At 35.8% G+C, this 24,516-nt stretch overlaps 1 protein-coding gene across 2 annotated transcripts; it reads left to right on the top strand.

Annotated features, from left to right (window-relative positions):
• Positions 1-2,548: 2,548 nt before the first annotated feature.
• On the top strand, positions 2,549-24,505 carry ptk2bb (protein tyrosine kinase 2 beta, b). 2 transcript variants are annotated; one of them, XM_067417038.1, is made up of 31 exons: positions 2,549-2,653; positions 5,658-5,901; positions 6,009-6,187; positions 6,282-6,369; positions 6,455-6,534; positions 6,726-6,788; positions 6,872-6,926; positions 7,404-7,544; positions 7,657-7,731; positions 8,999-9,100; positions 9,196-9,325; positions 9,546-9,585; positions 9,773-9,801; positions 9,895-9,942; positions 10,058-10,152; positions 10,640-10,721; positions 11,911-12,011; positions 12,572-12,687; positions 15,241-15,341; positions 15,547-15,636; positions 17,662-17,866; positions 18,021-18,129; positions 18,227-18,286; positions 19,169-19,291; positions 19,443-19,592; positions 19,695-19,730; positions 19,906-19,930; positions 20,102-20,148; positions 20,295-20,429; positions 22,239-22,319; positions 23,574-24,505. In XM_067417038.1, the coding sequence occupies exons 2-31, from the start codon at positions 5,710-5,712 to the stop codon at positions 23,808-23,810; spliced, it is 3,015 nt and encodes a 1,004-aa protein (XP_067273139.1). In that variant the 5' UTR covers positions 2,549-2,653; positions 5,658-5,709; the 3' UTR covers positions 23,811-24,505. The 2 variants fall into 2 exon arrangements, with proteins under 2 accessions (XP_067273139.1, XP_067273140.1); XM_067417039.1 differs by lacking the exon at positions 2,549-2,653 and adding an exon at positions 2,957-3,077.
• The last annotated feature ends 11 nt before the right edge of the window (positions 24,506-24,516 follow it).

The following is a 24,516-nucleotide window of genomic DNA, read 5'->3' on the forward strand; positions in this document are numbered from 1 at the left end:
TAACTAACCAACTGATGTCACATATGGATGGACTATGTAGCCTACTCTGATGATGTTTTCATTACTGGCATGTATATTTATGTATAAGCCAATATACAGTAGTGAAAAACAGCAATATTTAAGTATGATTTGACAGTGTATTTTAATATAAATCAAAAATATAAAAGATGTGCGTGATAGCCGACACCTGGATGAACACTGTACAGTTGGATTTATGACTGTAAATAATTCCATTCAAATGTTATTGAAATTTGAAACGTGCATACCAATGTCGTATGCAACTTTAGAGACGGTCCCTAAATTTGCGAATATCAAACGTCTAACGTCAACTTCAATGCACTGTTTTACTTACCTTCTGGACGTGGACAGCAAGTGGGCATACACTTACATTCAAAGAACAGAAAGCCCTCGGACTAAATCTAAAATATCTTAAACTGTGTTCCGAGGATGAACGGAGGTCTTACAGGTGTGGAACGACATTGGGGTGAGTCATTAATGAAAGCAATTTTTGGGTGAACTAACCCAGTTACGTGTAACAGTTAATGCGTTACCCCCAACACTGTTAGTAGCCTAAACTAGTTGTGTACTCGAAGTTTACTAACTCACTGTTTCACAAAGTATACTTTTATAGGCCTATACTAACAATTAAGCAAGAACTTACAACTATACTTCTAGTACAATGATATTTGTTAATACCTTACTTAATACTTAATAAAATGAACTTGAAGTATAGGCTACTTATTTTTTGTAAAGGAAAGCTCTGTAAAACGAGTCTGCTCTTGGTGTGTGTCTAAACTGTGATTCTTCTGCACATTAAACAGTCTGATTATTAACATCTGATCAGAGCGACTTCCATCTGCCCACAGCACTGAAGTCCATCACGCATGGCTCATTCATCCTGAAGGGGTCAAGCTGTCAGAAATAAGTTTAAGGTCCATGCCGTTTGTGTGACCTGAAAATCAACCGTATTGTCATTTTAGACACTGCACAAAGAATTATGTTCAGCTGTTTTACAATGGCTGACGGTAACTCTGCTGCTGCCCCCAGGGCTGCTGTGAATATACTGCCATCTACTGAGTCAGACATTTTATAATTCAATGACAAATTCAATTACACATTTGTTGCATAACTTTTGTGGTGTATTTTGCACAGATATTACAGTTATAAACTAATATATAATCAATAACATGTGCCGTAATCTGATTGGCCACTTTTCAAACTTTTTTAGCTGCCACGGACGCCCAAATATGAACATCCTCATGTAAGTCTTTTATAAACACCCAATTAATATTTACTTCATATAAACATTCAATTAATAAACACCTGCTAAAAATGTAACATTAGTTTCTATTAGGTTACTTTATTTAATTATTTATTTGTTTGTTTTTTTATTTTATTTATTTTAATATATTTTTTCTGTACATTTTATTATGTTTATTATATTATATGTAACATTTAAATCACTTATATATATCACTATATATATATATATATATATATATATATATATATATATATATATATATATATATATATATATATATATATATATATATATATATATAATACACATCATTAGTACTATTGTCATATTTTTACAGTTTTACTCTATGGTTAGGCTTTTCAAAATATTTATTTTTATCTAATTTATTATTATTATTATTATTTTACATTTGTATGATATGGTAATTTAACATTAAATCATTTATTTATGTATTTATTTAATCTAATTTATTTGTTTTAGCAATTTATAATAAAGCAAATTTCTTTATTTGATTAATTTGATTCATGTTTTTTTCTTCTTTTTTCTTCTTCCATGTTTTATAATTTAATAACTTATCAATGTATTTATTTCCATTGTTCATGTTTTTTCTCTAGACTTTTCCACGGCCCCCTGACACTCCTTTGCGGGACCCTAGTTTGAAAACCCCTGAATTAGGCTATTATTCCCTATTTACCATAATGTTTAAATTAATTGTTTCAGGTATATTTTGTTTTTAGATTTCAAGCGTTATTTTAATTTTAAAATTGAATTTTTGTGGGGGGAAAAGACCTAATATTAAGATTATAAAGTTCTAGATCTATAGAATGCTAAATGTTACATAGTCCCTCCTTTATTCAAATGTGTTACATAAAATTACAGTGTCATCAATGGTTATTTTAATGAATTTACGATGAAAACATCATAAAGCATCTAAGTTCAGGTCAGGTGATTTTTTTTTATTATTGTTTTGAGTTACAGGGCAAAGTCTACAGTAGTTTTTCTATACTTGGTCTTGGCCACTAGATGTCAGTCATGTCTAATGTGAAACAGGATCAATGTTTTTGATGGACAAAAAAATATATATTTAAAATATATATATTTATTCCTACCTTTTTATCGTTGCTTATAAAATACCGTTAAAACATATTATGACTTTTGCTAACTGCCACCCAGTTTTAAATCAAATGTGTGCATATAACAATGTGAGAACATGTTAGAGGTGACAGTTTGCGCTCACCTTTAACGGATAGCGTTTGCCTGACAAGAGTAGGAAGTGCACTGGAGCGAAGGGAGTGGCTTGAACAGTCTCATCTACCTGACTCTGAGAGCTGGACTTTGACTGGGGAACTTAAAGGAAATAAGAAAAAAACAACACCGCAACTTTGCAAGGTTAGTGAATAACTTAAAGTAATGCAGTGTTGACGGAGCTGGGCAACACATCGTACGCGCTGTTTATTTTCCAAGTAGGCTACTGTCACGCCAAAGTGTTTTTTTAATAGTTATTTAAGTTACTTATTAAAATCACAAAACATGCAATAGAATTCAATGTGTTGTAATATATGTACATGCTAATAATTAAAACACAATTTTATAGTAAAACTCTTACATGCGTAAGTGTATTGTGGTGTGGTGTTTTGGGAGGGCAAGTCTGCGCAGGTACGGTTATGTGCACGCGCATTCCAGTGTCTCCCTCCTGCTATCTAGGATTTAATAGCGCGGTCTGCCTTAACCCGGTGTTTATTTCGTCTTTAGCAGAGTTTATTGTTATCAGTTTCTTAACGAAGTTTTTCACCCTTTGATAGGCGTTTACAAGGTAAAAAAAACAACAACACCAAAACACGCCTGTAGCGCAATGAATGATTTATAAATTCAATTTATAAATATTAATTAATTCTTGCTTTCTGCTCCCAGTCAGGGCATATATGCTTCAGTAATCATAAAGTAATCATATACAAGTGAAATTGAAAAAATGTCAACATAAACAAACTAATAATCTGTCTGTATTTCTTTGCTAATCACAACTCTCTGTGATTGTATTTTCTAGAGATCTGATATAATATTAATGATTAATTTGCAGTGTGGTGTCGAGGATTCTAAGAATATCAGCTGGTGTTTGACCACAAAAATCTAAAGGCACAGCAAGATTCTAGTTTAAATGGATGTTTATGAATACGTCCATCTGTGTATTTTCTTTTTAGTGCTTGTCTTGCTGTTTGTCTGCCTAAGGCAATGAATTCCTAGAAGTTAACTGATTTTTTTTACTCATCTAAACACGACTGCCACGCTACCTGTATTTGGTGCACAGGCACATGAAACAAACTTTGTTTTGCTCTGTTTCTTTAAATACTTTGAGATTAATTATAATCCCTTGTAGTTAATATTACAAAATGAGTCATGAAGTGCACAAAAAAATAAATAATAATAATTGCCAGCTTACTTGCTTTCCGTTAAGCCTTTGTTTCAAGTGACTAATCATTTGTTTGCACAGGGCTAAAGTTTCAGTGTCACATGAGTAAAGTGGACAGTTTTTAAATACTGATTAGTTTAAAAAAACGATTAAAACATTTGTGTAGCAACTAGAAAGACTTGACTAGTTGTTATGAAATAGTTAATCTAACACAGATAACAAGTATGTGGGATTTGACCTCTGGAGGCTATAGTTTTTGCAAGCTAACGCTAGCTTAAAAGCAACAAATCACACAAAACAGAGCTAGCAGGGAGGAGTTCTACATGCAAACAGCGTTTTCAAATACCTGAAAAAAGTATCACGGTGTTAAATTCTAAAACAATGAAGAAAACGGATTAGGAGATTGAGGATGTGGACATTTGAATTCCCCTAACATTATGAAATAACATATCATGCAGATAAAAAACACTAATAATTTAATAACACTGTTAAATGTAATCTTTAGCAAATCTCATCTACAATTACAAGTAAAAGTGTTATAAAAGTATTAGTTATCACTTTAAAATAATGGTCATTAACATTAGTTAACTAACATGAACTAACCACGAGCAGTACATTTGTTACTGTATTTATTTGTTCATCTTTGTTAACGTCAGTTAATAAAAATCCAGCTGTGCATGGTTTGTTCATGTTTGTTCACAGAGCATTAACTAATGTTAACAAGATTTTAATAATGTATTAGTAAATGTTAAAATGAATATTAAAGCAGCACTGGGTAACTTTTGCTCTTGGGTCCCCCTACAGTTGGGAAAAAATAATCTCCTCAACTACTGTCGTAAGCTCTGTTATCCTACAACAGGGGATGCCATCGCGCGTGCATTTGTTGACATGACAACCCTGATAGCCCTGAACTAGTGATGCGAGGGTTGTCTCATAACCCGCGGACCCCGTATGTCTATTTAATGGTCGCGGGGCGGGTTGTAAAAATATATACAGTGGTGCGGGGCGGGCCAAATAACTTCATAAAAGCGGCCCCGCGGGTTGGTGCAGCACTAATATTTACCCTGAACACTGGAGGAGGAGTTCACATGCAGGTGTTCTTTGGGCGGCGCGTGTGAAATGTCTTCATCCCAGGTACAGTCAGTGGCATGTTTCAGCATGTCATATGAATATAATTTCATGGGTTTTATTTTTTTCAAACGCCTAATAATCGCGATGCTCACGTTTACAAGCCAGCGTCATTATAGTAGTCTATTGGTTATCGTTTTACAGAATCTATATGATACTTCAATTCAATGTTTGAGTGGTAGGTAATCACCATAACAAGCATGACAGCATCCGTCGGGTACGCCTCCTTCAGCTCACGCCAACGAGCAAACGCTGGTCCAATGTTGATTCTCATCCTGCCTTTAATCCCATCACTTTTTCGTTTCCTCTTATTGCTTTCCTCCAACAAAACCTTTTCTTTCTTTGTCTGTGCTGCTTTGGACATGACTATATTATCCGACGAACAAAGTTGGGCTCGCACGTCTGAATTTAAGGAAGTGTGTGTGTTGGTGGAAGTGACGTATATGCCGTAAAGCAGTCGAATTTTGTAGTTCTTTTTGTTCTCGGGTTACTACCCGAAACCCGAAGTTTAAAAGTATGATTAAAAACGATACAGACCCCATCAGGCTATGGCAGACGTGTCATTCAACCTATTGTAAGTCGATGTATCATCACAAAGAGTCTTAAAAAATATATTATGAAGGTTGAAAAGTTACCTAGTGCTGCTTTAACAAAGATAAATAAATGCTTTCTAAGTGCAGTTCATTATTAGTTAATGTTAACTAATGTAGTTAACTAATGTTAACTAATGAAATTATTCTGTTACTAAGTATTATATTTAACCAATGTAATTAATTGTTAAAGCCATAGCACATGCTACAAATTAGTAATCTAACTATAAACCCTGTTCTTGTTTTTCCAAACTGGGCTTATTTCTAGATGAGATGATTGTGTAATGGTGTGTGAATATCTTTGAGGACGTTACTTGGACATGGCAAGCGATGCAAGCACCCTTGCCTGGAAGGTGCCCACACAGGACTGGGATGGGGGCATCAGAAGCCCTGGCCTGGGTCCTGTTGGAGATGGCGGCCCTGTGAAGATTATCAAAGTGTGCTTCAGTAGCAGCAACAACCTCAGCAAAAACTTCAAACTGGTCAAATGTGACAGCTCATGGCAGATCAAGGTATACGTACACTGCTGTTCGCAAAACAAAGTCACGGTATTTTTATATTAATATCGCAAATGTTGGAATACATTATCTGAACACTTGGTATTTTGCTTATTCATCAGACCATCATCCAATCTATTCTAATCAGTGGGCGTTTGGGCCCAAATGTGCAGAATGCAGGCTGCTTTGGGCTGAGGCTCAAACACCTCAAATCTGAGGAGCTCCATTGGCTTCACCCAGACCTGACTGTAGCAGAGGTTGAGCAACGCTATGAGAGCCATCATGCTGAGGCAGAGTGGAGGTGAGGGACAATGACGGTGGTCATCACGCCCACTCACATCACCAATAAACTGGCTGTTATTCCAATTTGCATATACATGTGTGTTTTATTTCAGATATGACCTTAGAATTCGCTACATTCCTGTTGATTTCATGAAGAGGTTAAAAGAAGACAGAACCTTCCTGTTGTATTTTTATCAACAGGTCAGCTAACATTGGTTCCTCTCTGTTTGTATGTAGTCAACTTTTGTTGCTCAGTCCATGAACAATACTGTTTCTCTTGTGGCAGGTGCGAAGTGACTACATGCAGCATCATGCTAGCAAAGTTAGCGACGGCATGGCACTTCAGCTTGGCTGTTTAGAGATCAGGTGAAAGAACAGCCTACTCTGTCTGTTGAGTATAACTGCAGGACTTTGTGACCAACAACTGTATTTGCAGAACTAAAATGAGCAGTTATAATTCAATTTACATTATTCTACAACAGAACAATAATGTTATTGAACTGTGGTGAATTGGTAATGTCAGAGCATTGAATCATGTGGTTTGTTCTGTCTTTCAGGAGATTTTATAAAGACATGAATGCCAAAGGTCTAGAGAAAAAGACCAATTTTGACTTGCTAGAGTAAGTTCATATTTTTAATTTGTACAAAATGGCTTTTTAAAAAGGTGATTTTGTCTGTTAATATTGTGGCTTTTTTTATTTAGAAAAGATGTTGGTCTGGACCTGTTCTTTCCTAGGGGACTTATTGACAGTATGAAGGTTAGATTTGTTTTCTGCTTTTCAGAGGTGACAGTTAATTGAATTTCCCAAGTTAACGTTGACATTTTCTGTATTAAAGGGATGGGTCACCCAAAAATGTAAATTCTGTCATCATTCACTCTCAAGTTGCTCCAAACCTGTATACATTTCTTTCTTCTGCTGTACACAAAAGAAGATATTTGGAAGAATGTTTGTAACCAAGCAGATCTCACCCCACATTGACTAGTTAATGCAGGCCGAGATCTGCTTGGTTGTTAACATTCTTCCAAATATCTTCCTTTCTTTACAGCAGAACAAAGAAATGTATACAGGTTTGGAACAACTTGAGGGTGAGAATATGATGACAGAATTTTCAATTTTGGGTGAACTATCCATTTAAATAGTACTAGTGATTATTTCTTCATAACCAGCTTTTTGGCACAACTGATAATACCAATTGTTTGCATTTTACCGATTGTTTAAAAAACAAACAAACAGCCTAAGCCACTTCGGAAACTGATCCAGCAGACGTTTCAGCAGTATGCTACACTAAAAGAGGACGAGTGTATGGTCAAGTTCTTTGAGACCTATGGAGAATTCTCCAATTTTGACGAGGAAATATTCCCTTGTGAGCTAGTGGTAAGTTTTCACGAGTTCCCCAACGTTATTCAAAGAGTTGTGGCCATGTTAAAAATTGAACTCAGATTTAATTTTCTACTTAATTTACTGAAGTCCCTCTTAATCTTCACAGCAAGGCTGGAGTTTAGCAGTGGATTTAGTCATTGGTCCCAAAGGCATTCGTCAACGCACCAAAGCAAATTCCATGGTGAGCAACGAGCATACTTGGAAAAGTCGTTAAAGATCCCGTTCTTCGCGTGTTTTCGAAGCTTTGATTATGTTTACAGTGTGCAAAATAACATGAGTTCATGTTTCGTGTATAAAAAAACTGTTTTTTTTATACAATTTACTTATCTGTACAGCGCTGTTTTCTCTGTCCTAAAAACGGCCTGATGATTTCCTTGTTCTATGAAGTCCCTCCTTCAGAAACACGTAACGATTTCTGATTGGGCCAGCACTTCCCGTGTTGTGATTGGACAGCAGCTTAGCGCGCTTTGCCCGGAAAGGTCCCGCCTCTTACCATAACGGGGAGATGCAAGCGCTGAATGCGCGCTCTTCTCCACGTGAGAGAGCAACAAGACCACGCCCCCTATTCTGCGTGTTCTTGTGGGTGGAGGGTTAGTCAACAAACGGTTCTAGTGATGTCATTCCTGAAGGAAGTGCAGGGGTGTAGTCCAAACCGGCCGTTCGCTGTAGGCTTTGAAAGGGAACTTCTGTTAAATAAAATATCTTGTTTGACATTGAACTTTGAGCTTTATAATTTTACAGGTATCATTTATGCTCTAACAGCAACATTACACACTAACTAAAGTTTGAAAGATGGAATCGCGAAGAACGGGACCTTTAATTTATTTGTGATCAGTTTATTTTCATTCTCATGTCAGTTGTCAATGGAAGCTTATTTCTGCCACAGAATAAAAATACAATTGTGAGTTTTTATCTTGCAGTTCTGACCTTTTTTCACACAATATCGAATTATCTCATAATTCTGACTTTTTAAAAATAAGAATGACATGTATGTATCCCGCAATTGCTAGTTATTTAATGTAAACTATCACAGATTTGCTGTGAATTCTCAATGAACATCTTGCAATTCTGACTTTTTTCTCTCAATAATCTTAATAATTAAGAGTTCAATAATTTTTAGACACACCTGATCACATGCACATGCAGAATTCTCAGTAAAAAAAAGGCAGAATTGCAAGATGTAAACTCAGAATTCTATGAAAAAAGTATGAATTGCAAGATATATAACTGGCAATTGCAAGATATAAACTTGCAAAAAAGTCAAAATTGTGATATATAAACTCAGAAAGTCCGAATTGCGGGATAAAAAGTCGCAATTACCTTTATGTTTTTATTCCATGGCAAAATAGTGTCCAAATATTGTTTCATGTTCATTCTCTTACTCGGCATTGTAAAAAGCTTTATATGAATAAAGGTGACTTGACTTGACTTGACTTGACTCTCCCCAGGCTGTCTGCCTTGCTGAATTTAAACAGATTCGAAGTATCAAGTATAACACACAAAGTGATGCAAGAACATTGTTACTCATTGATATTGAGGGTTCCAAACAGGTAAGGATGTGCTCACTCCAGTATTAGGTTGTTTATGCTTTATATGCACAATCCACTCTTGTACTAAACTAGCCGTGACCTTTTTCAATTCATAGCCTCTCTCTGTCAGCGTGGCGTCTCTGGCCATGGCGGAGAACATGGCTGATCTGATCGATGGCTACTGTCGGTTGCTTAACCACACCGACTCATCTTTGATAGCTGGACCAAATAAAAGTAAATCTCAAGGTAAGACCCATTTAATGTATGTCTGCAAATGCCAATAGTCATCTGGCAAAGTGTCAACTAAAAGAGTTTGTGTGAGCCAGTTTCAGAGGCCATTACCAGTGATATAAATGAAAGGTTTGCAGCTGTCTGAATGTTGTGTTTTGAATCATAACTTTTGTGATTAATGTGGGTTTGGAAATTGCCATATTTCTCTGTGTTGTAAACTGAGATTTTATCTTAGGTGTGCAGTTGCGCAACTCTCTTCCTGAAATTCCTTCTGAGTGAGTACATTCGACATTCCTCAATCTGTTTTCTTCTCCACAGAACAAATATTAATTAAACACTTTAGTAATCTGATATGGAATAATTTACAATAAGTAAAATGGATCTGGACATGCTGATTAACCCATGACATTTTTTAAATACTTTATTTCATTGTCCTCAATGTTAACACTTTCCTGCTGTTAGGAAGCAGACAGAAAACTTCAGATACAGCAGTGAGTATCAGAACCCAGCTTGATTTTTTTACTGTATTATTCTATGATCTTATCGACAATGTGAATAACCATCTTAAATATGCCATGTTTCAGGCTCTGATATATACTGTGAAATCCCAGATGAAAAGCCACCACCACCTGGTATGTAAGGGAATTGTTTTTTTGTATTGCTGTAAAATCATTATTGTTTGTACTGTATTGATGTTTTGTATTGATGTTCAATTCCTCTCATAGTTTTTCATGTGTTTTGCAATAGTAAAGGTTGGCCTGTACAGGAAAGATATTGTCCTGAAGCGTATGCTGGGCGAAGGGTTCTTTGGGGAGGTTCATGAAGGAGTTTACCAGAAAAAGGCAAGCAGTACTTTCAGACACTTTAGATGTGTTATGATGCAACAAATACTAGGGCTGGGCAATATATCGAAATTATTGAAATATCGCAAATGTACACATCGCAGTATGCATATCGCAATGATACGCAATATCTGAATAATTTTTATAGGCTGCTTCAACATTGTGAAAAGTGTACGTTTTAGGTCGGCATATAGCAGAGAATAGACTGGGCACATGACTGTTACTTATGTGACTTGCTTGATGTTAAAAAGAGTTAAAACAACTCCCTTCAGTCTTGCGCTGTCTCACACACACACGCACGCACGCACGCACGCACGCACACACACACACACACACACACACACACGCACACACACAACAAACCAAAACATGCACATAATGTTGTTAGAGGTCTCACAATAAATCTTAATAAATCAGTGACTTAACTAACATGATTATGAATATTTTTCATTGAATAATTTGAATTCTCAATATTTGCCTTGGTTAGAATGGGGAGAAGATCAATGTTGCGGTGAAGACCTGTAAGGAGTGTGCACCTGACGTCAGAGAGAAGTTTGTGGGTGAAGCAGGTATATGAATGAAAACGTTAAGAGATGGGTGTTTCTTCAACTGTGGGCACTTTTGGACCTGTGGACAATAATTTTAAAATAATAAAAACAATTATCATCATTTGAAGAGCCACATAATTATGTGATATATGAGGAAGCCTAATTTAAAAAGTGAAAAAGTCAAGTCAATTAATACAATCTAAACTCCCCATGTTTTTTTATTACATTTTTTATAATAAATAATATACATATTTCTAGTTGTCAAACTAAGCTAAATATTTTATTATTTAAAGGTGCACTATGAAGTATTTTTGCAGTAAAATATCCAAAAACCACTAGGCCGGTGTTATATATTTTGTTCAGTTGAGTACCTACAATATCCCAAGTGTTTTCAACTGTTTGTAAATTGTGAGAAATTGCTATTTTAACTAATGAACCGGGACGTTTCAGCATAGCGTTTGAGGAAGTCGCCTGTCAATCGCGTCATATCTGCGCTACCCTAAGTTTCGGCTTTTATTTGGCAGGAGCGCTTTACCCTTAGCAGTGTGAACAAGTGAACGCACAGAGTAACGTCATAACATTATTTTCAACACTCTTAAATGTATTTAATATGGTAAACAGAGCTGCATTTCCTCAGAATCATAACCGGAAGAGCGGGTCAGTGCAGGTGCCCGGCGACTGTGTCCCGTCCCGTCATAATAAAAGTCCCAGTATTCGCGAGGCGGGTATTTGTTTAACAATCGCTCCAGCAGATGTGCTCAGGCCCACAATACTCGGCCCAGCTCTGCTTTACACTACAGTAACGTTAATAACTGCATGCATGAATGTGATTTCTGCCCGAGTCCTATTTTCCACCGGCTGTGAGATGAAGACCACATGTTCCAAGATGCTGCGCTCACACTTAGATGAGATTGTTTTGAATAGGCGCCCTCCAGTGGACGAAAAGTTCCATAGTGCACTTTTAAATTATTCAATAATATAATAAATCGTCTTTACACAATAGATTTTGAAGTTTTTAATGATGGATTTAAAAAATAAGTTTTAACGATAGATTTTCATATTCTAGGTCCATCTATATACAGCCATATTTGGAATCTAGCAAATATAAACAATAAAGTCATGAGACAATGTTGCAATGGTAAATGTTAAATAATAATATGTAACTGTATTCTTTTTTGCATTATAACATTATAAAATTCCATCCGTCTAGTTATCATGAAGAACCTGGACCATCCACACATAGTGCGGTTGATTGGTGTGATTGAGGAAGACCCGGTATGGATCGTCATGGAGCTGTGTCAGCACGGAGAGGTAAGCAACAGCTCTGACGCTGGATGCTATCACTCTTATTTTTATTATATGTCAAAACACTTCTTTTGGAAAATTGCAGGGCCAATAATGTTGTCACTATGAGGGATTATTTTGGCAAGGGTGGTAATGCATTATATGAGATAGAGGGGTTTACGTAACTTTTAAATTAAATCAATAAAATTCCCTTTCAATCCATAGTGTAATTCCATTTGCCAGAATGGCTGTGATTGATGTAGCAAACTCAATTAAGTGAATGCCATTGATATGGCTCTATTAACATTTACAGCTTCTGTAAAACCATCATAAACTGTTTACAAACTCACAGAAAGTTCAGTATTATGAATCAATATGACTAATCCTTGTCAAGTACAGAATGACTTACTTCCGCAGTCGTGTAGTGGTAAGCACAAATGTGTGTGCTTAAATACAGTAACTAAATGCTTTAAAACCATAATAGGGCCTATATAGGCCTGTATTCCTATGTGTAATGTTCCACTTTAATAAAGAGGAAATTCTGCCACACTAATCCCGCTCTAAATGTACTTATTTTGCGCTTGCAGCTGGGGAAGTACTTGACAAAAAATCATCAGAATTTGACCAGCTTGACTCTGGTTCTCTTCAGCCTACAGATCTGCAAAGCTCTTGTTTACCTGCAGGGAGTGAACATGGTCCACCGGTATGACATTCAATTCAGTATTTTTAATTTCAAAAGTTTGGGGTTGGTATTATTTTTTTATGTTTCTGAAAGAAGTCTCCTATGTTCGCCAAGGCTGGATTGATATGATAAAAAATATAGTTAATATTAGGGCTGAACGATGTGGACAAAATTTCATATCTCGATTTTCATGCCAGATATCTCGATATCGATACAATACGATATGACTACGTGTTCGGTGAAAACCAAGCATTTCTCAGAAAAATAAAAAGATTTAAGCCTACGTTTAAAAAATTTGTTTCAGAAAATGTATTGTTTTTAAGCCTTTCGCACGTACGATCACACAAGTGTAAATCAGTCTAGGCTGGTCCCTTGAGGCGGAGTGTATGATCAAATGCATGATCAACTGCTAAATTCAAATGTTGAATTTAGCCAGAGACAGAGCTGTCGTATATAAAAAATAAATATGGACGACTCGACATCATCCGTTTCCGCTTGCCATATTTGAAGCTTTCAGGCGGCCTGCACGGCGCTGACATCTTGGGACCGAGTCTGCGCAGTAGCAAATTTCGGGACCGGAGTTGCGCAGTAGAGCGCAGGAAGTAGAGCAGGAAGTACAGTCGCGATATCAAAAGCCCGCCCACATTCTCGCAGATGCACAACAATTAATTATGTTGGTGTGAAATAAACAGTTATGGAAATGTATAAATTAAAGCTAAAGCTCCAATCTGCTCCCAAAAATTCAGAAAAAAGTCAGTTAGTGCCTCAGTGACAACTTCACTCAGAGAAGCCGTCGATCTCAGCTGTCAATCATGACGTCACACCCCCCGTTTTTATAGCATCAGATAACTAACTAAAACTAAACTTATTTAGAAAACGAACACTTGAAATGAAATCATCGTGATGATAACTGCCTTCAATGACATAAACTAACTTTGGGGAACAAATATTTGAAGTGTAATTTTATAGTTATTTTGCCTCGCGTCCATTAGAAAACACAGAGGGGCGGCTATACTGGGACCGGTCACCGGGGGGCGATCGAGGCGCGAAAGCTTCAGTATCTGAGAGGGAGACTGCAGGCTTGGTTTCAAACATATAAATTCACATAAGTACTAAAAAAACAATACATTTAGAGTTAAAATACACACTGATGTCTATGGAAGAGATAATAATAATCCTTTCCATTATAATTCGACACGTTTTATTCATATCAGATACACATTGTATAAGTAACTTTATGTTTACTCTATTCTATTCCCAGTTCACCATCCACTTACTTTTAAGTATTTCGGGAGAAGTGGATGAATTCGAATGTTGTAAACATAGAGGTTGTAAATCCAACAGATCCGATTCTCTGAACTGCGTCTGCGGCACAAACTTAACACGGCGGCACCTAATGCGGCGCCTAATCTTAAACTAATGCAATTGTTATAAAGGTGTTTAAACAACAATATACTTCCACTTGCATGTATTTGACAATCGGAATATCAGATATTTCATGTCATAGCTAACGCATTTGTGAATATTCTGAATAAAAAAGGAAAAATTACAAAAGCAGATCATTCATTCAGGGCTGTTGCTGCTGCAGTGTGTCACGTGACCAGCAATGACACGTCACCATGGGAACGCCACCCCCCTCTCACAATATAGTTCCCACATCCCTGGTAGTGTGTGTGCGCTGGCTTTAGCAGTGTATTCAAGGGCACTCGTAAAACTGATGTTGTTGTGACTGCGAGTTGTATGCAGGGTGTGCACGGAGAGGGGAAATTTATATCGGCTATATCGTTGCTTTTTTCAATAGTAATATCTTGAAAGTTCATATCTAGATATAGATATGATAACGATATATCGTTCAGCCCTAGTTTTAAATTTTACTGTATTTTAAAATGTAATTAATTCCTGCGTTGGCAAAGCTGAATTTTCGTGCGGACATACTAGACTTTGACCATGCGAAACTTCTTTGCACACGGCAAAGGTTGTGATATGACGTCACTCGAAGTGTCTTTTTTATAAACATGAATTCAACATATAACAAATAGTAATACATTAAAAATGTAAAATATATATACAATCTACTCGACCTTACTGAAAAGAATTCTTTGAGTAGAGTTGAGTTTGAGTAAAGGTAAAAAGAACAGCATTTATTTTAAATTAAAAAATCGTACTGACCCTAAACTTTTTAACTGTTAATGCATGTACTGTAGTAATGTGTTTACATTTTTAATACACAGAGCATTCTGGGAAGTCACTTGTTTTTTATATACTGCACGTACAGTGGGTCTATACGTTTTAAATAATGAAATTTATGATGTAAAAAACATCAGTACTATTTTAAGTCACTAATTAAATAAATACATTTGTTACTGTCCATACAACGCTCTTAGTACGATGGTCAGATGCTCTTGATTCCATTGAAGCTCAAGATGCTCTTAAGATCATCTCCATAAATGCTGGAGAACATAATCATCAGGTTTTACACAAATTAGATAATGCAGCTTGTGCTGCTGTCAGATGCTAAGAAATCCATTCTGAAATCCATGCATTAATCTTAAATTGTTGTCATCTGGTTGACAGAGACATAGCTGTACGAAATGTGCTTGTTGCCACCCCTGAGTCGGTGAAGCTGGGTGACTTTGGCCTTTCCAGATACATAGAGGATGAAGAATATTACAAAGGTTACCTCAGCTGTTTTAAACACTCATAAAAGTTGTGATTTTTTCATAATCATTGCATAATTTATTGTTTCATCCCCTGTTGAAACTGCATCTAAACTCATCTAATGCCATGTTATATAAGTAGCGAAAAGATTCTAAGTTGTGTTGGTTTATATTTTGTTTAGCAAGCATAGAAATGTCTCATTACCTTGCATTATGTCTTCAGCCTCTGTTACTCGTTTACCAATCAAATGGATGGCTCCCGAATCCATTAACTTCAGACGCTTTACCGCAGCCAGTGATGTGTGGATGTATGGTGAGTAAACAGAAGAAAATCATCAGATTTGAACACATGGCCAGTGTACCAACTACTGTTACTATAATTGAAACACACATTCACTAATGCATATTGCCCATTGTTTGTATACTGTATATTTATACTTTAAATTCATTAAGTTTAGATTAGTGTTTAGAAACAAATATTTCTAAAATCGCCTCTCCCGTTATTAGTCATCGTAAAGTGCTCGGAGGGCACATAATTCATTTTTATGAATCCAATTTCCTGTTTTGGTATGCTTGAAAACATTATTCAGTGCTCCAGGCCCACTATCAAACGTAATTTATATAAATTAACATGCAATAACTTACTTTCATTTCCTTTCCCATCAATTTGCCAGTTCATTTAAAACTAATTTCTTGGTGCAATTACTAAAATAATCTTATTGGTATTAAATACAACTGTAATACTTATTCTGTACTGTATCTATATTAGTCTTTGATTAACTGATATTGAGCTTGAGGCGTCAACAGATTGTATTTTATTTCTGAAGCCCCTCACTGACACATTGGGTAATTAACACATGACTAGAGAGACAGAGACCCCTCTGTTTCTGGACCTGAGCTGCCATGTTCTGTGAATCATGAGCTTTCACTCAGTCTCTCTGATTTATGGCTTCACATAAGAGTGCTACCCCAACGCAGTTACTAAAGCTTTGGCCTCACTTTTTCATAAAATGCCTTAAATGTTCATTTGTATCAATTGAATGCATATTTGCTGAATAGTAAGTATTAATATATAAAAAAAAAAAAAGGCAAAACTTAACATTTTGGTCTCATTAGTAACTAACAATGAGCAATTAATTTGTTACAGTACTTATTAATCTTTCTCAACATTAAATAATAAAAATACAACTGTTGATTGTTAGTTCATGTGAACCATTAAATAAACTTAACAGATAAACTTTAGATTTTAAAAAATGTATTAGTTGTAAATGTTGAAATTAGATGAATAAATGCTTTAGAAGTATTTTTGTTGTTAACAAATGAAACCGTGTTGTAAAGTGTTACCAAAGAATGCAATAATGCATAATTTATAGTTATTACTATAGCAACTATATGTTACAAGTGTAAAAAAGGAAAAGGTAAAAGGGTAAAATAAAGTTACCTAATGCTTATATCATAGACAATATATATATATATATATATATATATACGTATTGTCTGTGACGCCACCTGTAGGTTTCTGAAGAACATTTTTGAAGCGTCTTTGATTTTGATCTTTGATCGTGTGTCACTCCCGGATAACTGAAAATGGGCAAAAAGGTGGGACATAGCTGAGCTGAGGTGCTGAGGTTTAAACTACGTTTTGTACCAGGCTCTAAACATGTTTTTTCTGCTTTAAATTTGTGCATTTTAACATTGGGCTCAATGAGATTCTGCTCCCTTCTGGAGCCTGTCTCTAGTGGCCAGTCGATGAATTGCAGATTAAGTCACACAGAGCATTCTGGGAAATCATGCATATTGTTTATATGCATGCTGGAGTAGCGCTGTTATATCTGGCTATAACGTGAAATATAGCCTATGACACGCTCTCACATGTTTATTTTGTAACATTGTTGGAAGAAGTAAAATTTACATATGTGGTTTCAGCAAACAGATGCATTTAGACTTGTACAGTTCCTTCTGGAATGCAGCCCAGACCACCGCCTGAAGGGGTTTGAGCGATCGGATTCAAATCAATCTTAAATGCGTTTCGGAGGGCATTTACACCTGGTCTTTTCACGATCGGATAGCTATCTGATCACAGAAAACACATGAAGCGACCAGGTGTAAACAGGCCGTTTGTTGCTGTACAGTGGGCTGAAAATCTGAGACCATATGGGGAAATAAACAAAGTTTTAAATTTTTTTTTTAAAACAAAGAAACATTATGATGTTAAATTACAACAAAAAAATCTAAAGAATTTTAAGTTACAAATGAAATAAGTAAATTTGAGGATGAGAAGAGTAAAATGTGATTCCTCCTCATGTCCATTTTCTTCTCTCGTGTTGCTCCCATCCAGCTGTGTGCGTGTGGGAGATTATGAACCGAGGTAAACAGCCGTTCCACTGGCTGGACAATCGTGACGTGATTAACCAGCTGGAACAGGGCAACAGGCTGCCCAAACCTGAGCAGTGCCCTCCTGCCCTATACTCTCTCATGACCCGCTGCTGGAGCTACGACCCCCGTGAGAGACCCACCTTCACTGAACTAGCCTGCAACATCAGGTTTCTGCCCTATTACAATCACTGTTATTGATATGAGATCTTGTTTGTTTTTCTGTCAATTGATGGTGAGAACATTGCGTCAACTGATGTATCATTCATCCCGTTTCCATTGTGTTTACGTTCATTGTAATTAACACACTCTTTTTTTTAACAGTGACGTCCACCAAATGGAGAAGGAGGCGGAGGCGGAGAGAGAGAGAGATAAAGCCCGGAACACCCGGTTCCTGGAGCCCAAGTTTAACATTAGTGAACCTCCACCAAAGGTAGCTGTCAGCTTTCATTTGCTTTTTGTTTGCCCTTACACTGGTACAGCAGCACATTCTTCTTAATATAGTCTGTGTGTTTTGTTTACACCTCCAGCCTTCCAGAGTCAATACTAGCCGTTTTGGAAATACCCTTGGAATCGGCCTGCATCTTCAGGTAATGTGTTCTTTTTGTTTAAATGTTCTAAAGGAAAAGGCATGACTACAATATATATGACAGCACAAATGTATTTATAAATTTATATTAATTTTTTATTTAATTTATGTGTATATATATTAAAAAAAACATTTGTGCTGTTTAAAAACTTATTAAACATTTTTTTTTCTAAACATTAATGATAGACATTCAAAATTACAGTAATTGAAATTAAATCAACCTTTATTAGTCTTTAAAAAATTACTTTTAATTTAAGTGAACTTAAAACAATCTTCACATAAACCCATTATAATAAATGTTATATTTACCTGTGGCCTTATGTCTAACAGGTAGGAAATATACAGACATTTTAAAAAGTTATTAAACAGTCTGCACTGCATAAATATTGTATTAAATATAGAATAACTCCTTATTAAAACTACAATTTTCTTTGTTACCTTTTTTCTTTGATTAACATTAATGACAGACATCACAGCAACTGTGATGTGATCTGATGTCACGCATCTTATTCTCTCACAAGTTAACTTAATAATAATAATAATGATTCTGTATGTTTTTATTACTTCAAGGGCGAAAGAGCTCGATACTGGCGCTTGTCTTTCTGTGCATCGTGTGTGTCACATAGGCAGGACATTCACAGTGTGTTCACTTTTGTCTTGTTGCACTTGAATGGTTTAAAAGCATTTGCATGAATAAGAGCGTGATCATTTTATTTAATACTAGCCAAAATATGACCAATAAAAAACAGAGAGTGCATTAGTTGCGTTAAATATTTTTAACGTGTTAAACTGAAAAAAATGAATTGCATGCGTTAACGTGCTAATTTTGACACCACTATTAATTTTATATTAATGCAATTTATTCTGCTCTTATTTTCACCAGCTTAATGAGGCTTTATGTGCCAGTTCACCAGACCTGGCCAGCCCGTGTGATTACCAGTCACCTGTGGACTCAACCAACGTCCTGTCCGTTCCAAAGGCCTCGCCCCGACGCCTCAGTCTTGGGGTAAAATTAGTCCATGATGTCTATTTTAAATGTATTTTTTATTTTATTAATTTTTATTATTATTAGCGTTTAAAAATGTATAACATAAAACAGTTGTAGACTTTCATTAGAAGCTATATGGTTTGTCTGTGTGTGTGTGTGTGTGGGGTAGGAGGGCGAATTCAGCTTCGGGCCATCCAGTAAGGAAGATGCCCAGAGGCTGTGGCAGGTGGAGAAGGAGCGCATGCAGGATACTATGAAGATGCAAAAAGAACAGATGGAGGAGGACACAAAATGGTTAAAAAAGGAGGAGAAGCTTCTGGTGAGAAGGAAAACCTTTTTACTCATCTCTTATGTATGGAAATATAGGTCTGTCCTTAATTTTTGTTATGATTCACATTGCATGCTTGCTGCTCTTTCTCAGGACCCAATGGTTCATGAGGACACAAAAATTCCCGAGGTGTGTGTTCTTTTATTTTTAATCATGTTTTATCAATTATATTTTCTTTCCAGATTCCAGCTCATAGGAATCTATCACAATGTACTGTGTAAAAAATGACTACAACCTGAGTGTAAAATGTTACGATCAGGAACTTGACAACCCCAATAATGATTTGTTTTTTATTTATTACCAGGCACCTGAACCGCCACTAAGTTATGGTAAGTCCCCTGCCTTCTAGATAAAAGTACATTCAAAGTGATAATTTCAAATCAAGATAGAGCTGTCAAGCGACTGCAAATGATATTGCATATATTTATATCTGTTGATATATTGGATTTCGTATTAACCAGTTACCTCCTATACTGACCGTTTCCTGTATCCACTTTAAGCTGAACTGCATCATCCTCCTACAAAACCTCCTAGAATTTCAGTGCAGGTAAAGACTCATTTAGACTTAGCACAGTATGCAGTTTGTATATGTTCAATGTGTAAATAATTACATCCACTTTCCCAGGACAATGATAGTAACCATAATTCAGTTTCATATGTCTTGTCTGTTCTTCTTTCTTCTCTCTCTTTCAGCCGACACCAACAGCAGAGCTGGACCGCTCTGAGGATAATGTGTACCAGTGTGTCATGGACCTGGTGAAAGTGGTGGTGCAGCTGAAAAATGACATTAACACACTGCCATCTACTGAATACATCTCTCCTGTCAAGGTGAGATTAGACCTGGACGGTATGAGGATATATCACAGTGACAATATAAACTGTCTATATAGAGATTTTTCAACTTAAGTACTTCTTAAATTTATGGACACTTAGAGTGATGAAGAGACATGCATGAATGAGAAAATAAAGAACGGGTGTGTGATGTTAAAAAGAGTTAAGTGCAATAAGCTGTGAAAAAAGAACTAAATGTATTACTCACACTGACTGACAACTTAATATACCGGTTTCCATCTGTATCATTAATGTTAATAAAACAACAAAAGACAGAGAAAATCACTCACTAAATCAAATCATTGACATTTACATCCATCTGGACTTCACAGCTTTAGCATACACTCATGAACTTAAAGGCACAATATGTAAGATTTTTGAAGTAAGATATCTACTAGAACGGTTATATATATTTGTTGACATCTGTACTTACATTATCCCAAATGTTTCCAACAATGTTTGAATAGTAATAATTTTAACCAGGATACTGTCCGTGTGTCGCCTATCAGTGACATCATACCCTCGATTTCAGGCTTTATTTTGTACAAACTATGGAAACACCAGACACTTTAGTATATTATGTTTTATTAGACATGTGAGCAACTGTTTGGATACATTCATCTACAGTGAAATAATCATTGTTATATAGCTCAACACAGTTAGTCATATTGTTTGAATCTGGTTTTCTTGATTTACCATGTCTAATATCGATCTAGCTCACTGCAATGTGCAACATGTCTCATACTAGCCCCCGAGCAAACTCACAGAGTAGCATTATAGCATAACTTTCAACATACTCAAATGTGTCTAATATGATAAAACACCACACAAAAGATCTGCGAAATCAAGACATCATCAAGCTGCGCCCTTGTTTTGAATGTGACCTCTAGCGGCGAAAAATTATATATTGTGCCTTTAATGTGATGCATGTTTGTCAGTTATATATAAATTAAACAGGTAAGATTATGGCATAGTTTATTATTAACTATTATAATCTATTTTATTTTATTAAATAGCATTTATTCAAATCATCAATTTATTTAATATAAAAACTATTTAAAATAATCTGTTAAAAAGTATGAATATGGTTCAAATATTGTTAGCTGAGGAACAAGCAATATTCAATTAGTCAAAATGTATGAAATTTAAGTTTATTTCTGGCAAAACTGTAATCCAAACGGATGATAATTTCATGTGTAATTCAAATACATAAATCTTAAATTTAGGCCTAAATGTTTTATTTTTACATTTGATTATTCGATTTTTGTGATATTTGTTACATGTTAAGTAAACCTACTGTACCTGAAAAACATTTAAATAGTTTTCTTATTTTTAATAGTACTGTCAAATTGATTAATTGCGATTTAATCACATCCAAAATAACAGTTTGAAAAAGTGTTACATAAAAAATATACATAAGAAAAAATGATATATAAATTCTATATTTATATACAGTATTATATATATATATATACATATATATATATATATATATATACATATATATATATATACACACACACACACACACACACCTTTTATATTGGATATGATTGGTCACGATTAATCATTTGACAGCCCTAATTTTTAATAACAAAATCAAAATAACTATCATAAATAGTGATATAAATTTTCTGATTGTGAAATACGTTTTTGGTCATATCTCCACGCCTAATGACAATCTGGGAAAGAAGCAAGAACAAAAAAGCCTAGAATTAAACCGGATTAAAATTTTTGGTCTAAGATTTGTACTATGTGGATCCACATACTGTTATTTTAACTTTATTTTATTTTATTCTTTTGCAGACTGTTGGACTCTCGTTAAGAAATCTGATCAACAGTGTGGATGATATACTACCAACTCTACATGATTCCTGTAGAACAGAGGTATCAGACCTGATTTCATGAAATTAAAGGGTTAGTTCACCCAAAAATTGTATTTCTTTCATTAATGACTCAATGTCGTTCCACAACGTAAGACCTCGGTTCATCCTCGGAACACAGTTTAATATATTTTAGATTTAGTCCGAGGGCTTTCTGTTCTTTGAATGTAAGTGTATTCCTACTTTGCTGTCCACGTCCAGAAGGTAATGAAAACATCATCAAAGTTGTCCATATGTGACATCAGTTGGTTAGTTAGACTCTTTTGAAACGTCGTAAATACATTTTGGTCCAAAAATAACACTATGACTTTATTCAGCATTGTTTTGTCTTCCGTGTTCCTCAAATAAAGATTCAAACAGTCATGAATCACCAGATTGATTCATGATTCGGATCGCCAATGTCACCTGATTTCAGCAGTTTGCCAGTTTGACACGCGATCCGAATCATGAATCAATCCGCTGATTCATGATCGTTTGAAACTTTATTTGAGGAACACGGAAGAGAAGACAATGCTGAATAAAGTCATAGTGTTTGTTATTTTTATATTACAATGCTGAATAGTGGTAGTTGTTATTTTTGGACCAAAATGTATTTTCGATGCTTCAAAAGAGTCTAACTAACCAACTGATGTCACATATGGACTACTCTGATGATGTTTTCATTACCTTCTGGATGTGGACAGCAAGTGGGCATACACTTACATTCGAAGGACAGAAAGGCCTCGGACTAAATCTAAAATATCTTAAACTGTGTTCCGAGGATGAACCGAGGTCTTACGGGTGTGGAGCGACATTGAGTCATAAATGAAAGAAATTTCATTTTTGGGTGAACTAACTCTTTAACAATATAACGGTCCATATTAGGGGTGACCCCGAATAGTCAAAGATTCAATGCATCGACATGCGGAGCTGTATTCGACCACCAATCTAACGGTCGAATCTTTGAGGGTGTTATGAAACGAGGATCATACCATTTTGGCAATATGGGGGTGCTCAATATTTTAAAGATGTGGCGTGGTGCGGCGCCGAGCGTTGCGTCGTGCCCCTCCCAACCCATTCACTCACTCACACACACACACACACACAGATGATTCGACAATTCTGATTCGAATGTGTAAATCCTTAGTCGGGGACACCCCTAGTCCATATACGTTTTAGCAGTTTTCAAGTTAGTGTTGCTAAAAGTGAGTTTAATCTTCAATACAAATTAGATGTTAAGAGCACTAAGATGAACTAATTTCTTTGTCTCTGCTCTCAGATCGAAGGCACACAGAAGTTGTTGAATAAGGACTTGGCTGAGTTAATCAGTAAGATGCGTCTGGCCCAGCAGAACGCCATCACCTCTCTGAAGGAAGAGTGCAAGAAACAGATGCTGACAGCTGCCCACAGTTTGGCAATGGATGCCAAGAACCTGTTAGATGCTGTAGACCAGGCACGGGTGCGCTCAAACCTGGCCAGACCCAAACCTGAGGACGCAGACTCATCGACTGACTAGAGAACAGGGCAGATCGAATCACCTGTTTGTATAAGATTGAGTTATCATGTTATAACTGGGCAACACAAACAGCAGAATGGGACATGAAACATCCAATAGAAATTCAGGCTACAATTTAAGTGCTCCATGTAAACTTTTATGATTTAGAAATCCAAGTATTTAAGTATGTTTTAGGTTTTGTTTGGAGAACACATTTTGTATAAATGTTAATAACAAATAGCTTGCTGAACCCTCTACAGGACCCAACATTCCTCTGGACTGTCTTATTGATTTCAGTTTCATGTTATTGTAGTCCAAAACTATACAAGAGAATCACATAAGCAAAGATGCTTTTTACTTTTGTAAACAACATTAAAATGTTGTTACTAGTAAATTGTCTTTAAAAAAAACACCAGAGAACATCAGTGTGCAAATATAACCGGTTATATGTATCTGTATTAAATGGGCTATATGCAGAATTCAGAAAATCTATTTTAATGATCTATGCACTTAGGAATCCACTTTTTCTACGACGAGAAAAATGGTTGGTGCGGCAAGTGCATAGTCTAAAATGTTGCATCTATTCATATAATGAGTCATGGGTGTGTTTTAGGCGTAACGTGCAATAAACCAGAGTCTCATCTCCCATTCCCTTTAAAAGCCAGTGCTGTCACTTTAAGGCAGAATGCACATACCCTATACTCTGATACACACCTGATATTCTCCC

This window comes from Pseudorasbora parva, chromosome 15 (assembly GCF_024679245.1).
Source record: "Pseudorasbora parva isolate DD20220531a chromosome 15, ASM2467924v1, whole genome shotgun sequence".
NCBI lineage: Eukaryota > Metazoa > Chordata > Actinopteri > Cypriniformes > Gobionidae > Pseudorasbora > Pseudorasbora parva.

Bases quoted from the DNA above. Each gene is read 5' to 3' on its own strand.
- ptk2bb (XM_067417038.1), top strand. From the start codon at position 5,710: ATGGCAAGCGATGCAAGCACCCTTGCCTGGAAGGTGCCCACACAGGAC. The intron at 6,535-6,725 runs GTGAAAGAACAG...TCTGTCTTTCAG, and splicing joins CTTGGCTGTTTAGAGATCAG to GAGATTTTATAAAGACATGA. The intron at 7,732-8,998 runs GTGAGCAACGAG...GACTCTCCCCAG, and splicing joins GCACCAAAGCAAATTCCATG to GCTGTCTGCCTTGCTGAATT.